Raw genomic sequence first — 14,937 nt, forward strand, 5'->3', positions numbered from 1 at the left:
TCAGTTAGCTTCCTCCAGAGTTACTGTATACTCTGAAAACTTCTATTCGCACTAATTCTACACTCACTGTACAAGGCCAGCGGACAACACTGACCTCTGCCTCCAGCACCATTAAAAAAAACTACGCTACCCAGCAGGCCCTACGCGGCCCCTGGTGCCGGCGCATGCGGCCCGCCCGCCGCGGGGCAGCTTGGGAAATGAAGTTCCGTGCGAACACGGCCCGGCTCGGGCGCCGTCTTGCGTCTTTCCAGGGAGCGAGGGGAGGACTACAACCCCCGTCATGCTCATACGCCGTGCGCCTCTTCCTTGTTGCTATGGGAGCCGGGAGCAGGAGCAGGCCTGGCTCTGCCGCTCCTGGGCTGCAGTGCGGGCTGGGCCCGGCTCGGTTGCCCTGGCAACAGGGGGAGCGCGTTGCCATGGGTACGGGGCGGTTGCTAGGGGGGCGCTAGGCCTGCCCCGTGGCGGGATGTCGCGGCCGCAGATCATCCACAGCGGCCACTTCATGGTGTCGGAGCCGCACGCCGACGCCGAAGTCGAGTCGGGCCCGGGCCCGGGCCCTGACGGGGGCGGCCAGCTGGGCCCCGGAGGCGGCCCGCGGGGCCCCGGAAGCGGCCCGCGGGCCGCAGTCTTGCCCGGGCCTGGGGGGCCGCGGGGCCCTGCCCGTGCTGCCACCTACGACTTCCTGACGGTGACTGAGGGCACGTGCCAGACCTACCGCTATGGGCCGCGCAGCACCGGCGCCCTCAGCATCGACGCCTCCCTCACACGGCTCTTCGAGTGCATGACGCTGGCCTACAGGTGATGGCGCGGGCACGAGTGGTGTGGCCCAGCCGGCCGGTGAGGAGCCGGCCTGGCCTGGGCCACCGAAGAAACTACCCACCGCCCCTGGGCAGGGAGGCTGCTGCACCTCTGTGGGACAAATACAAAAAAAAGCAGGGAAGGGAGTGAGGTGGCGGGTGAGTAACAAGGCAGCCGGGGGGGAGATGTCATGCAGAGCATGCAGCCAGCGCCTGCACCTCTGAAGGACTCTGGGGAGCCTGCAGGCGCCAACCCGTGAAGCTGCCCGAGGATGTGAGTGAAGGAGCAAGAGGAAGGCAGCTCCTCTGGGTCCCCTTGGCCAGAGCCTCTGTCCTGGTCTCGTGCTTGGCCAGAGCCAGGCCTGTTTGTCACCTTGAGGGACGTGGGCCTGGGCCCACAAGGTCATCTGGTAGCCTCCCTCAGGTGTGGAGGCTACAGAAAAGGAGACAAGAGATTATTGGGGAGAAAAAATAATGAACACAGGAATGGGGGTGCTGGTCAAAGGCTCGTAGCTAGAGAGCCAAGGGGGGTCACTGTGCAGGGTATGCTGGACAGCACCCGCTGGCCCTCGAAACAAATCCAAGGGGACAGCAGATCCTGCCCAGTGATACTCTGCCTAGAGATGGCAACAAACGGGAAAGAGAAATGGCCTTGTAGTCCCTGGGGACCCTCCCAGCCAGAGCCTCCTTCCTGGTCTGATATATAGCTAGGCCCAGGAGGAGGTTGACCAGTAGGTCCCAGGGCTTGGTGGGGCTACAGGCATATGCATAAATAAAAAGCTGCTGCTCAGGACATATGCATAAATAAAAGCAGAACAGCCAGAGCCTCAGCAGGAGGGTGGAAAGGAGGCTGAGGAGGGGCTGCAGCCTGGCACATTTGGGGTAGGTGTGTGCCAGGGACTTCTCCTCTTCTCTTGGAGGACAGGACAGGGACAGGGACAGGTTGCTGAGGTAAAGCACTCCATATACGCACCCTGGTGATGACCCCAAAGGAGGAGCCACCAGCTGAGGTCTCTGGTGGGTCGTGGGATCTGGGAAAGAGTGGGAGCTGTTGTCCTTAATTGGTGACCTTAGCTCCTATCATAGAATCTTAGAATCATAGAAGTCGGGTCGGAAGGGACCTTGTAGATCTTCAAGTCTGACCCCCTGCCTGGGCAGGAGAAAAACTGGGCTCAAATGACTCCAGCCAGGTACGCATCAAGCCTCTTCTTAAAGACCCCCAGGGTAGGAGCCAACACAACTTCCCTTGGAAGTTGGTTCCAGATCTTAGTCGCCCTGACTGTGAAGTAATTCTTACAGATGTCTAATTTAAACCTACTCTCCAACAACTTGTGGCCATTATTCCTTGTTATGCCAGGGGCGCTCGGGGAAACAAGGTCTCTGCCAAACCCTTCTGGTCCCCCCTAGTGAGTTTATAGACTGTCACCAGGTCCCCCCTCAGCCTTCTCTTGTGAAGGCTGAACAGGTTCAGGTCCCGCAGTCTCTCATTATAGGGTCTGCCCTGTTGTCCCCGGATCATGCGGGTGGCCCTCCTTTGGACCCTCTCAATGTTGTCCTCATCCCTCCTGAAGTGGGGCGCACAGAACTGGACACAGTACTCCAGCTGTGGCCTGACCAGTATTGCACAGAGGGGGAGGATCACCTCCTTGGCCCTGCTAGAGATGCACCTGTGGATGCACGACAAGGTCCGTCCGGTTAGCCCTGCCAACCGTGACCTCGCATTGTCGGCCCATGTTCATCTTGGATTCAGTAATGACTCCAAGAACCCTTTCTGCCTCCGTGCTCTCAAGAAGGGAGTTCCCCATCTTATAAGTGTGCTGCTGGTTACTACTGCCCAAGTGCAGCACCCTGCACTTGTCAGTATTGAAACATATCCTGTTTTTGTTAGCCCACCCCTGCAACTTATCCAGGTCTTGCTGTAGTCTTTCCCGCCCTACTAGCATGCTCACCTAACCCTAAATTTTAAACAGGTTGCTTTTCACCCCGTCGTCCAAATCGCTGATAAAGAGATTGAACAGTGCAGGCCCAAGGACCAAGCCCTGGGGGACTCCGCTGCCCACTTCTCCCCAGGTCGAATATGACCCGTCCACTACCACCCTCTGAGTGCAACCCTTCAGCCAATCTGCAATCCATCTGACTGTGTAGGCATCAATGCCACAGTCGCTTAGTTTTTTAATGAGGATGGGGTGGGAGACAGTGTCAAAGACCTTGCTGAAGTCCAGAAAGACTACATCCACAGCGACACCTGCATCCAATGCTTTTGTGACCTGATCATAAGAGGCAATCAGGTGGGTCTGACATGACCTGCCCCTAATGAAACTGTGCTGGTTGCCCTTGAGCATCATCCCTGGAGCCGGCCCATTGCAGATGTGCTCCTTGATGATCTTCTCAAAGAGTTTCCCTAGGTTGGAGGTAAGACTGATGGGCCTATAGTTGCCCGGGTCCTCCCTCCTCCCTTTTTTAAAGATAGGGACCACGTTGGCTGTCTTCCAATCAGCTTGCACCTGGCCCAAGCACCATGAGCGCTCATAAAGCTGTGCCAAAGGCCCTGCAATAACCCCTGCTAGCTCCCTCAACACCCTGGGGTGGAGAGCATCTGGACCTGCTGATTTGAACTCATCCAGCCCCTCCAGAAGCTCTCTAACCCGGTCCTCCCCAACCTGAGGTTTGGAGGCGTTCCCCTCGAGTCCGTCTTGCATCACGGTAAGGAAATCCTGGTCCCTGCCCAAGAAAATGGAGGTGAAGAATTGGTTAAAGAGGTCTGTGTTCTCCTCTGGCGCAACCACCAGATTGCCCAGAGAATCTTGCAGGGGCCCCACATTTCCTGGTGCTTTCTTCATTCTCCCTATATATTAGAAAAAGGATTTTTTATTATCTTTGATTTTGGACGCTAGTCCTAGCTCTATGTCCGCCTTAGCTTTCCTGACAGCCCCCCTACAGGCCCAACCAGAGGAGGTATACTTCTCTTTGGAGATAGCACCCCCTTCCACCGGGTGTATGCTGCCTTTTTGGCAATCAGGCATTCCCAGACTCCCTTGGTGAGCCAGGGGGGCTTTCGGGCACTCCTGCCCCCTTGCTTCTTGTTGGGATGGTCACCCCTTGAACCCTGAGTATCGTCTCCTTAAGGAATGAGTACTCATCTTGGGCACTGTGTTACCCTGCCCTTGAGAACCCCAGCGCCTCTCCCACTAATCTCCTCAACTCGTTGAAGTTGGCCCTCTTGAAGTCTAGGGCTACTGCCTTGCTGCAGGCCCTTGACACCCTGCGCTGGATTGTGAATTCCAGCAAGCGATGATCACTATCATCCAGGTGGTCAAGAACCTGGAGACCCCTTACCAGGTTGTCGCCTGTGGCCAGGACCAGGTCCAACAGGGCATTTCCTCTGGTGGGACTGCGCCTCCTGAATTAAGTGGAGGTCCTGTATCTCAGCCAGGAACATCCTGGAACGGTCTGACCTGGCTGACTGTTCCTTCCAGCAGATGTCCGGGTAATTTAAATCACCCATGACAACTACATCCCTTGCCTTAAATGCCTCTGCAAGCTGGCCTGAAAATTCCCAGTCCAGCTGCTCCCCTTGGTTGGGGGGTCTGTAGTAGATCCCCACCATTAAATCCCTCTCCCCACAGCCCCCTTGTATCTTGACCCAGAGCACTTCAGCTTGCCCCTCCTCTGACCCCATTCTGCTGGCAGAGGATGTGTATTGCTCCTTGACGTAGAGCGCTACGCCCCTACCTTTCCTTCCTTCTCTATCCTGCCTGTAAAGCCTATAGCCCCTAATGCTAACTGCCCAGTCATGGGATGAATCCCACCACATTTCTGTAAGCCCTATTATCCCTGGGTCGGAACTGGCTATTCTGAGGGCGAGTTCCTCCTGTTTATTCCCCATGCTACAAGCATTGGTATATAAGCATTTAAGGCCTTGCCTAGCTGCGTGTGCTGCCCCCCAATTTGGGAGACTGTCTGGACCCCTGTTTCTTACCTGGGCACTCCTTGCATTTGTCACCCATCTTGCTCGGGTGGTGTCTCCTCATCTTCCTGCGGCTCCCTCCCCCGGTGAGGCTAGTTTAAAGCTTGCCGTACGAGATCAGCCAACCTGGAAGAGAAGACATGCTTGCCTTTAGGAGAGTGGTGAAGCCCATCCCACCCCTGCCTCTGCTGTCTTGTTCCTATTGTCCCAGGAAGTCTGTGGCTGCATGTACAGTGACAGCAGAGGCATATAATTCCCTAGTGGGCTTAGGTCCCTACTTAAGGGAGGCTGAAAGCTCTCTTGGTGGGGCTAAGCCCATTGAACTATGGCATAACATGCAGGCCTGGCAGGCCTCAGCTCCCATCCATTTTCGGGATCCTGCAAACCACTGGGTACCTTAGAGGGTGGCTCCTCCTCCCCTTTATCCTTCAGCACTCCCTCATTGTCCAGTAGTCTCCTCAACCTTGTTATTTACCCAGTGCAGTTTCCTTCCCCAAGATATCCTTAGTCTTGAACCCTGTCCCCCTTTCCTAAAGTGTGGAGAATCACCTTAACCCTCAGGTGGAAGGGAATATTTCACCCCTCCACATCTGAGTAGCGAATTCCTTCCTGGGAGGTTCCTGACTCCCACCATAGCACTGCTACCAGGGAACTTAGCTGGCAGCTCCTCCTCCATGGAATTGTTGCCGTGGACATGTATCTGGTATGTTTTACAGACACCCCTGATACCTGCCCCTTTTTCCAACAGAGGGAGATCCTGGCACATGCCTACCTTGAGTGCAGTGGGTTGCAGCTCTTCTTCCAACTCCTCCAGAACCTCCTGCTGAGGTTTTGGCTGCACTTCTCCCTGCACTATTTTTGTTATGCGCTCCCTGTCCTTGGCCCCACCAAGCCCTGGGACCTCCTGGTCAACCTCTGGCCAAGCTGCCCAACTACCAAACCAGGAAGGAAGTTCTGGCTGGGGAGAATGGGGCAAGTGGAGGTCTGTCTTCCTGTCACTCTTCCGCTCTTGTCTCCGGGTGGAATTTCACTGGTCATGGTTCACAGGTTCCCTCCACTCATTCAGGGGGCAGTGGGCGCTGGCCAGTGTGCTCTGCCTGGTGTCCCCTTCCGGATCTCTTATTTTGAACCTGTGACCTCACTCCATTCCCTTTTTTTCTTTTTTATTTGTTCCAAGAAATTAGTTGTTACTTTCTCAGTGGGCTCCCTTTTAAAGGGAGACTTCCAGTTTTTCTTTGTGGGTCTAGAATCACGATTCATTGAAAGTAGCAAATAGGCCTGTATGCAACAAATAGGCCTGGTGGCCTTAGGCCCACCTAGCCAACATGTAACAAACAAATGGGCCTGCTGGAAAGTGGGGGTGGGCTGAGCATATGAGGCCTGGCACTGGATCCTCAGGACATAGATCTTGTTGGGTGGGGGATGGGACAAGGGGTGTGAATCCTGTCCATGGGGCATGCACAGTGTGTGGTGGGAGGAGGAGACCAAGAGCAAGAACTCAGTGGTCCTAGCGCTGTGGGGTCTGGCTTGCAGGTGGCCCCTTTCAAAATGCCCCCCAGAGAAAACGTGAGGCACAGATAGAGGAAGCAAATTGTAAGTGTTACACTTCCTCACTGCTCTGACCTTTGCTCTCCTCATGTAAGTGCTGTAATTTTGTGCTCTGGGCCTATGTGGTTTATATATCCCAGATACATTAGTTCTCCATTTCTGGAGACTAGTATAATTGGTAGCAGATGGCACAGTATTGAAGAATGGCAGCCTTTGCTCTGTGATTAGCAGCCATTGGTGAAGCGTGTCCTCTTTGGAGGCCTGGGTAGGAAATTGCAGAACTGCAGTACAACTCAAGTCAGCGTTCACAGGCACAGCTGAGAGAAGGGTGGACATAGTTGCGTCTGGGATCCTGGCTCCAGGCATCATCACCTTACAATTAATTTCCAGTCTCTCCAAGGTTTTTCTTTCTTTAAAATCAAATTTACTAGATTTATGAACCCTGGTTTTGTATATCTTTTATGGATTTTTAACTGCTGTGTCCATTATAATATGGTTCTTATCCATCAGTTACTACTATGGATTCTTGTTCTTAATAGCAATTTTGTCTGGACATTTCCTTTGTTTTATAAATCTGTTTCATGGCCTCTAGACAAGTCTTCTGCCTACTAATGCACTCCCAGTTACACATGGCTCCAAGGTCAAAGAAGGTCAAATATTCTCTGTTTGTGCCTAGGTGACCCATCAGGTTAGCATAGTTAAGGCATTCCAGTTTCTATAGCCAATGATATGCAAGAGCGATCCTTGTGGTAGGATCCTGTCTGGCCACCTTTGATTCCTCAGGCTGAAGGACCATGTCTCCATCTACTGCTGAGTTGATGGTGGGTAACCCCTAGCATGAGTCCTGACCAGACTCTTGATCTGTGATGATACATTAACCTCTCTGCCACCCCTCATTGCATATCACCCTGCATGAATGTGCAAGACTCTGCAGTACAGGAATCAGCAAGGTGTGAAGCTGGCCTAGGGAAGGCATCCCTTTCCTGGGTAGCAGCTGGAGCTGGTCTGGGGAAAGAGTGGTGGGGGGTTCTTAGGGCCCCAGATTACAGCTGCAAGAGCGTATCTTTATATATCCAGGACTCCCCCATAAAGGTCAACCAGCAGCTTCCTAGGACCACTTGTCCCAGGTCCACCACTCGAAGACCTGGAGAAGAACAGCAGAGCAGTCAGAATATGCAACACTATAGCATGCAATTTTTCTAAGGTTAATTGGAGTCTAAGCACCCTATTTGTGTGCATCAGTTTCTCCCTCAAGACTCAGCAGAGTACACCATACCTATTTGTAGGTGTCTGACTTTGCGTGGTTGACCATGGAGTTCAAAAACTTGGTATTTCTTACCTCTTCTCTACACAGGCTGTGTTATGACTAAGACTGCTATCATCTCCTGCTTCCTGAACAGTGTATAGCTCAAAGCAAATGCAGTGAAAGTTCATTAGGAACAATTAGATCATTCTAATAAACTTCTTGTTTCCAAAGGCATGGCTTTCTTAACTGCTGCTTTAATCAACTTGAATTGTGGTGAGAGCAGCCACAAAAAAACCACCCAGTAGACTTAAGGCTAAAATTCCATCTCTTCTGGATCTCACACCAGGGAAGCGAACATGATACAAATATCAGCTAGCAGAATAAAATGCATTTCAGCCTGAAGTAAAGAGCTGCTAGTTGATGGAGGGGGAAAAAAACCCAGAATGTTATGGTTAATAATACCCATGATCAGTTATAGTATGGCTAGGATTTTGCTATGGCCATCATGGAAGTCACCTAACCTATGAATGTGAAGAACCTCTGTGACTTTTCATGAGGCATTCTACCATTTGGTCAACAAGTAGACTACCTAAGGTCATGGGAGATGTAGGTTATCTAGAAATACTGACCAAGAGGAAAGAAGGGAGGCACAATCTCTTCATATTGTAGATCCCACAAGCCAGTACTCCTAGTAGGATAATACAATCAGAAGTTCACTGTGCAGGTGTTTCTTTGAATATTGCTCCCTCTCCGTATGCCTGCCTGTGACTTCTACTAAACATTATTGTGACAGCATCATAGCCTTAATTATGTAGTTGTCATAGTTCTAGGAGTTAGCTTTATTCCCGTTCCCATTTGGTCTCTCTGTGTGTACCTGGTTGAGAGATTCTGCCCCTCTCAGTTTTCCTGTTTTTCAGGCCACTGTCAGGCAGCATGAAGGGTACACTTCAAAGCCTCTTGATCTGGACCATCATTTATACCAATAGATGTTCTGCTCCCAGTGTGTTGGCAGTCATGGCTGAGGGTGGCTTTGGATTAGCTGGCTGTGCTCTCAGACAGATGTTTGTGCTACCGCTGTGATGTCAGGCAGATACTGAGACAGGAGAAGGAAATTGGCTAGATCCCACTGCAGGGTATTTTTCTAGAGAGGGTTCCCCCAAGGGACTCCATTTCCAGACTCAGCTAACCAGCACAGTAGTTACACAGAGACAGGCTGCTCAACTGGGATGACCAAGAGGAGCCACAGAACTTCAGGATATGGACTGGAGGGCTGCTTTCCATGAGATCTGCATGGAGCTCACCCAGCTGCGACAGCCAAACATCAACTCCAGCATAGGGTTTAGTCATTGTCAGCCCCATTGCCCCTGGTTAGTAGCTGACTGTTTTGGTGTTCAAAGATCAGGAATCAGGGCTATTGTCACAGAGCCATGTGCTACCCTTAATAGGATGTGTCTTCTCAGTTATAAAAATTGGCGCTGCATAGGAGTTAGTTGATGATCTTGGCTGGTTAGGGTACCCAGATTGTTTAGGAGCCAGTGGTGGGACCCTGTGACTCCACCTGGTTTCAGCATTCAGCAGGAGAAAGTGGATTTCCAAAACCTCAGCCCTGTTTTGGCAATGAAACAAAAAAATTTGGTCTACTGAAACCACAGCAGGTATTAACATTATGGTGTTCCCTCTGATTGTTTGCAGAAACCCAGATTTTACCCTCTGCTCCTTGTTCTGCATGATATTTGTGAGAATGAGAGAGCGAGCCTGCCCAGCGGGTAGAGGTGGAGAGAGTTTGGGAACATTATTAGCAGCAGAGAGGGGACCTCTTCAGAGTGCCCCAGCTCCTTGAGCTGGGCCGGCAAGCTTTGTTTAGCTGGTTTACAAGCAGAACATAGTCAAGAGAAACGAACATCATAGGACTGTTGAGATGAGTGTCGTGACTATGCTGTCTGTAATGATCTTACTCAGGAGAGCTGGACTTCAGTGAAATGTTTCAAGTGCCATTGTCAGTGATACGAAAAGCTTTGTGAAAATGGCACAGGACAAACGAGTGCCAAAGATAAAACAAGTGGAAACAAGGCAGATTGCATGTATATTTGTGCAGGTTGGCTCACACTTGTGTAGGGGAGAAGGATCATGTGATCTTGTTTCAGAGGATGGAATTGTGCAAGAAGAGTGTTCTTGCTGGTGGGACTTCCACTATACTGTGTTCTCTCCAAGGCTGCAGGTCATGGCTAAGCTGGGGAGTTGGACCTTAGCATATCAGAGAAAACTCCTCCTGCCCGCATCCCACATCCTTTCTCTGGCCAAGTGCTCTGTGTATTCTCCCAATGGCCTCTCATTCTTGCCCCACAGCACAGATCCTTTCCCCCCCCACCACGCCCCCCACTCTTCTGCCTCTCTCTATTCTCTGTTGAAATCTAGTCACAAGGTCAGCACAAGATTTTCCAGGTGTTCAGTGAGCAATTATCCCTCTCTCCTTGAGGTCACCATTGGGTCTAGTGCTTGGAGCACAGAGAATCAATACAAGGTCAAGGCCCCAAGCAGCTTTGGAGCCAAAGTACAGGACCTGTGGTAATCTCTCTCCATTACTGCTCCAGTAAAATCACCTGCCCTTCAGCACATGGCTTTTTATTTTTACCCTGCTGAAACAAATGTTTTAAGAGCAGTTGCTAGGAAGTTGAGGAGAGATTGAGTGAGGAAGGACTCTCTGAGATGCATGTTAAATCAGGGGAGTTGGGAGTTGAAGGCTGACGTGGTTTAAACATGATGAGAACGCAGGAGGCCAGGAGACTGCAGGAAAGGCCAAAGGTGTGCACAGAGGGCAAGGAGCAGGCCTTAAGAAGATGGGAGGAGGAGGTGCAGAAGGACTTTTGCTGGTTGCCAGTTGGGGCTAAAAGAGGATTTTTCCCCCCCTCCTCATGAATGTCATTAGCTCCTGGGTGGGGAGGGAGGGTAGAGGTTGCTTTCCTCTGAAGCATCAGGGCATTGGCTGCAGTTCTGGCTGATGGGTGTTTGACTGGGGTGTGGTATATTGAAACTTCTGATGGTACTTTAGACAACTGAGAGGTTTTGAGGTTAGGAAGGAATTTTTTGCCTGCCCAAACTGACATGGACTGCGGGGTTGTTGTGAGAAGGAGGGGTTGTGTATCTTCTAGCAGGGGGCATGGTCCTTTTCCAAGGAAGTTCTGAGCATCTATTAACCAACTACTTCTCCTTTGTCATAGTGACAGAACATTGGCACATTACAGGGTGATGTTGGTGTTTTGGGTGCTGTGCCTTGTACTTACATGGGAGGGTTTACAGTGGTGATTTTAGAGATTCCTGGGGTAAGTGGTGTACTTGCAGGGGATTGGAGTCAATGGTTAGGAGTTCCCTTCTAGTTCTGTTTTCCCAAGTAATAGGAGATCCTGCTTTGGTATTCTCCTGGAGCAGCTTGGTTTTGGTGCAGCCTTGAGCTGTCCCCTGCATTCAAAGCCATACCCACTCATAGATCTTTGCATTCCGCTCAGTGCTTTGGAAAGAGGGGACTGGATACGTTTGTCTCTCCAGAAGGCAAGGAAGTTCAGGACTTGTTGAGAGAATGACGTGGAAGGACGTGTCATGGCTGCAATAGTGGACTCAGGAGATGTGGACTTACCCTGAGCTGGGAACACAAAGGGGTATGTGTAGGCATGTACCAGCATTTTACATATAGTCCGGTTGACACCCAGGCAAGATGACCTTGGAGTTGTGGAGAGTACATAAGAAACCAGGCAGGCGAATCCAGAGGAAGCTGTGTAGTGTGGGATAGCAGTAGGAGGTTGCCTGCAGGGAGGATACCACCATACTGGGGTTACTCATTGCAAGGCAGAGTTTTGTCACTTCCAGAGTGGGGTGAGATGCCAGATAAATCAGAAGAGAAGCAAGAACTTTGGTTTGTGTAAACAAGACAGTTGATGTTAAAAATGTTCATGATTGTGAGCTCTCAAGTGCTTCTGTAGCATCCCTGCAGTGGAAACTGAACCCAGACCCCTGAAACTTGAAGTATAAATTTTGCTTCCCATGTAGACCAACTCTGTGCATTTCTTCAGCCCCTGAACCCACTAGGGAGGGGGACATATAAGCTCTGCCTTCTTTCTTCCACCTGAGACTCATTCAAGTGTGCATAGACTTTGACCCCATTTTGTGGGAGGGGATCAGTCCAAGGACTTCAGAGCTACAAGTTTCCACATGCTCCTTAACAGATCTTAAGTAGGAGCTGAGAGGGGACCATCCTGAGCCATCTCTTCCTCCCTGTTTAGCTGATCACAGATGTTACTTGAAAATAAATGCCTTGCCCAGATTATTCAGAACAAAAATACCACCCCTGATGGCAGGCTCATGTATGAATATGAAGGAGCCCTTGCTTTTTCACCACATCTGTCAAGTTTACAACAGTCCCCATCACTTCAAAGCCAGGATGTTCATCCAAAAGGCCTTGGCTCTGCCTCAATCAACCAGGATTTACCCATCCTGAACACCAGCATTTGGATTTCTTTAAGGTGTCTCTCCATTCCAGTTAATTTGCTGAGCTTTTCAGCACCATAGAGAACCTTTGAGCTGGATTTGGATTGCTAAATTTCAAATCCCAACATGAATTACATGGGAGATTTCTCAGATTTGAGCCTCAGACCTTCCTCCTGCCTCTTCCCCCAACTGTCTAGAATGTGCTATTTTGGAGCTAAAATAAAATCCAAAAGCAGCTAGTTTTTCACCTTGACTGAAGGAATTCAGGTATCTGAAAAAAAAAGGCGGGGATGTTGAGGGTAAACTGCATGACCCTGGTGATATTTGGGCTGCAAAGAGGTGTCACATTTTTCCTGGGATAAACCATTTTATCTGGAAACAAAGTGAAATTCTTCAGATATCCACATCTGTTGTCTCAGGATAAATTTAAAAAAGATTTACAGGATAAGATGTGCTAACAGTTTATCTGGGGACATCACAAAGTGCATCTGAACACTTATCCCAGGATTCAATCACTGAATCAATGGCAGAAAAGCAGCAATGCATTCAGCCACTCACTAAACCCAAAAGGCAATGTGTGTACATGCCAATCCTAGGGAGGACACAGGCACAACTTGCCTGGGGCAAATGCAGCGTCCATTTCTAGCCCCAGAAGCCTAACCCAGAGGCAGAAGATGCAGGGACAGCAGCTGAAGGTTCATGGATGGTGGGAGGGCATGTCAGCTTCTCCTTTGCTGTTAACATGTTTGTTGAGTGGCCAGAAAAACTACCAGTTTTCACTGGCAAATCAAAATGTGACACATCCCTCAGCAGCAGCAAAATTCTGGCTGCTGCTCTTGCAGCATGTGCTGCTGCTGCTTCTCTGCCTTTTGTGTTACTGGAGCTAGAGTTGGAGAAAGGAAGATGTAGTGCGCATGCTGTGGGGAGAGGGGAACAGGATGGGGAAGTGCCCCCTAGATTCATTCCAGTGCCTCCCACCCTAGACAGCATCTGGGGCCTCTGCCTTGCTCACCCACCCATTGTTACACTACTGGTGCCAGCACAGCACTGGGAAGGGGGACTAGTTGACATTGGTTATGTTTCAGTCTCTGACACTTGCCTATGTGGTGACTAGGCATATATCTCTCCTCTCCTCTGCGCAGCTCTGTGCTTCAGTTTCCCCATTTGTAAAAGGTGGGGACTGGTTCCATTCCATGTAAAACTTTTTGATAATCTACTGATGAAAAGTACTTGTTAAGAACAAATGTATTAACAAGCAGTGCCTAAGAATAGCAGAACTAGAGAGACAGTGTCTCAGATCTACTTCCATTTTCTGCCGGACTTGTAGACACAGGACATCTCTCTGCTGCTTCTAACCAGCCCCACTTCCCCTATTATTTCAGTGGATTTTTCACCCAGTACCATGTAGATAAAAGTAGTCAGAGAGGGAAGGAAAGGCATTGTAATGACCACGCATTAGTGTGGTGTACAGGGAAGAGACTCCAAACTCTTTTCTCATGCGATTAGATTTCAAGTAGCCTTTGACTTCTTTCCCAGCCAACCCTCCCCTCTCCCTGAAGTCCCAGATCTGAAAGCAGCTGTCCAAATTGCCTCTGGATGAGTGAAATCCACTTTCACTTGCTGCATAGTGAACTGGCCAAATTGGAAGCTGAAGTATCTTCTACCCAAGGAGTGAGATCTTCCTCCCAAGGGCTAGGAACAAATCTCCATGCCCTCTGATTACTTGGGGCTAATCAAAGCCTGGCTAACACCGTGACCATGCTCATCACCATCTTCCTTTTATGCATGGCAGCTGGGCCCTGCAAGGCACCAGCTGTTTCTGGGCTGCAGATACTTGCCCCTTTCCTAACTTGCTGCATTCCTGGAGATCTGGGTACTTGGATGTACGTGGGTGACCTCTGCCCAGCTGCATTAAGCATCCCCAACAGAGGAGACCCATAACACATTTGTAGTGGGCAGTTGATAGGAAAGAAATTGAGGCTTCTGCTCCATAGGAGCACAGGGAAGGAAGGGGCCTTTTGGGTTATTGAGCTCAGACCCTGCTGACACAGGCACCATCTCACATGATCCCTTTTTTAAACTCATCAAACTCCCATTTTGAAAGCACGGCTGCTCCCAGTGGGGGCAGCTCCAGCCTCTGACTTCTGTAATGGTTAGGCTCATTTGCTCTTGTTGCCACTATTATCCTTTGCCTTAAATAGCTTTTCTCCTTCCTGGTATTGACTCCCATAATGCGTTTATAAAGAAATCAGATCTCTCAGCCTCCATTTCAGTAGAAAAACTAGCAAAACTCTCCTGGCCTTCTCTTAAAGGAAGGGTCAGCAACATTGGCCTGTGGGCTGGATCTGGCCTGCAGAGCCATTGGATCCAGCCCACAGAGCTTCTGACCTGGCCTCTGCTTGTCTTCCACCTGCATGATGGCTGAATAGCTAGAGAAAGCCCTATCAGCAGCAGTGGCTGGATTGAAAGCACTGGACTGCCTTGGTCCCAAGTCGGGATGATTGGTCCTGTTGCTGCAAAACTGGATGTAGGACAGATTTAACTATGTGCCACCTGTACCCAGGACCCTAACGTATGAAGAGGCAGCTCTTGGTCCAGCAGGATGTTGGCTGGCACAGGGCACACCTGGCTTCTCAGGGTGTTTACTGAGAAGCAGGTGAACTTAAATCTTCCCAGCTTGCTCATCATAGCAGAGACCCCAATGTCCAGGTAGTAGTTCAACCCTACCTACCTACAACCATTCCTGTTGTAGGGGATTGACTATTAGGGACATGGTGTAATGGGCCAAATACAATCCCTACATTACTCACGGCAAGCCCCAGTGAGCATGGACAGAGCCGCATAGGCAGGTCTGAGGTCTGGTCAGATATGGATGTGAGAGGATCTTTGAGGAGGGCACA

At 50.4% G+C, this 14,937-nt stretch overlaps 1 protein-coding gene across 1 annotated transcript in view; it reads left to right on the forward strand.

Annotated features, from left to right (window-relative positions):
- The first annotated feature begins 290 nt into the window (after positions 1–290).
- Positions 291–14,937, forward strand: part of LOC149871222 (MLX-interacting protein-like) — a 28,542-nt gene continuing 13,895 nt past the window's right edge. The window contains exon 1 of the mRNA XM_090032178.1: positions 291–798. Coding sequence (XP_089888304.1) covers positions 467–798 — 332 coding nt within the window. The 5' untranslated portion in view covers positions 291–466. The remainder of the gene's footprint in view (positions 799–14,937) is intronic.

The sequence above is a fragment of the Crocodylus siamensis genome, chromosome 2 (genome assembly GCF_052110815.1).
Source record: "Crocodylus siamensis isolate JL-2025a chromosome 2, ASM5211081v1, whole genome shotgun sequence".
Lineage (NCBI taxonomy): Eukaryota > Metazoa > Chordata > Crocodylia > Crocodylidae > Crocodylus > Crocodylus siamensis.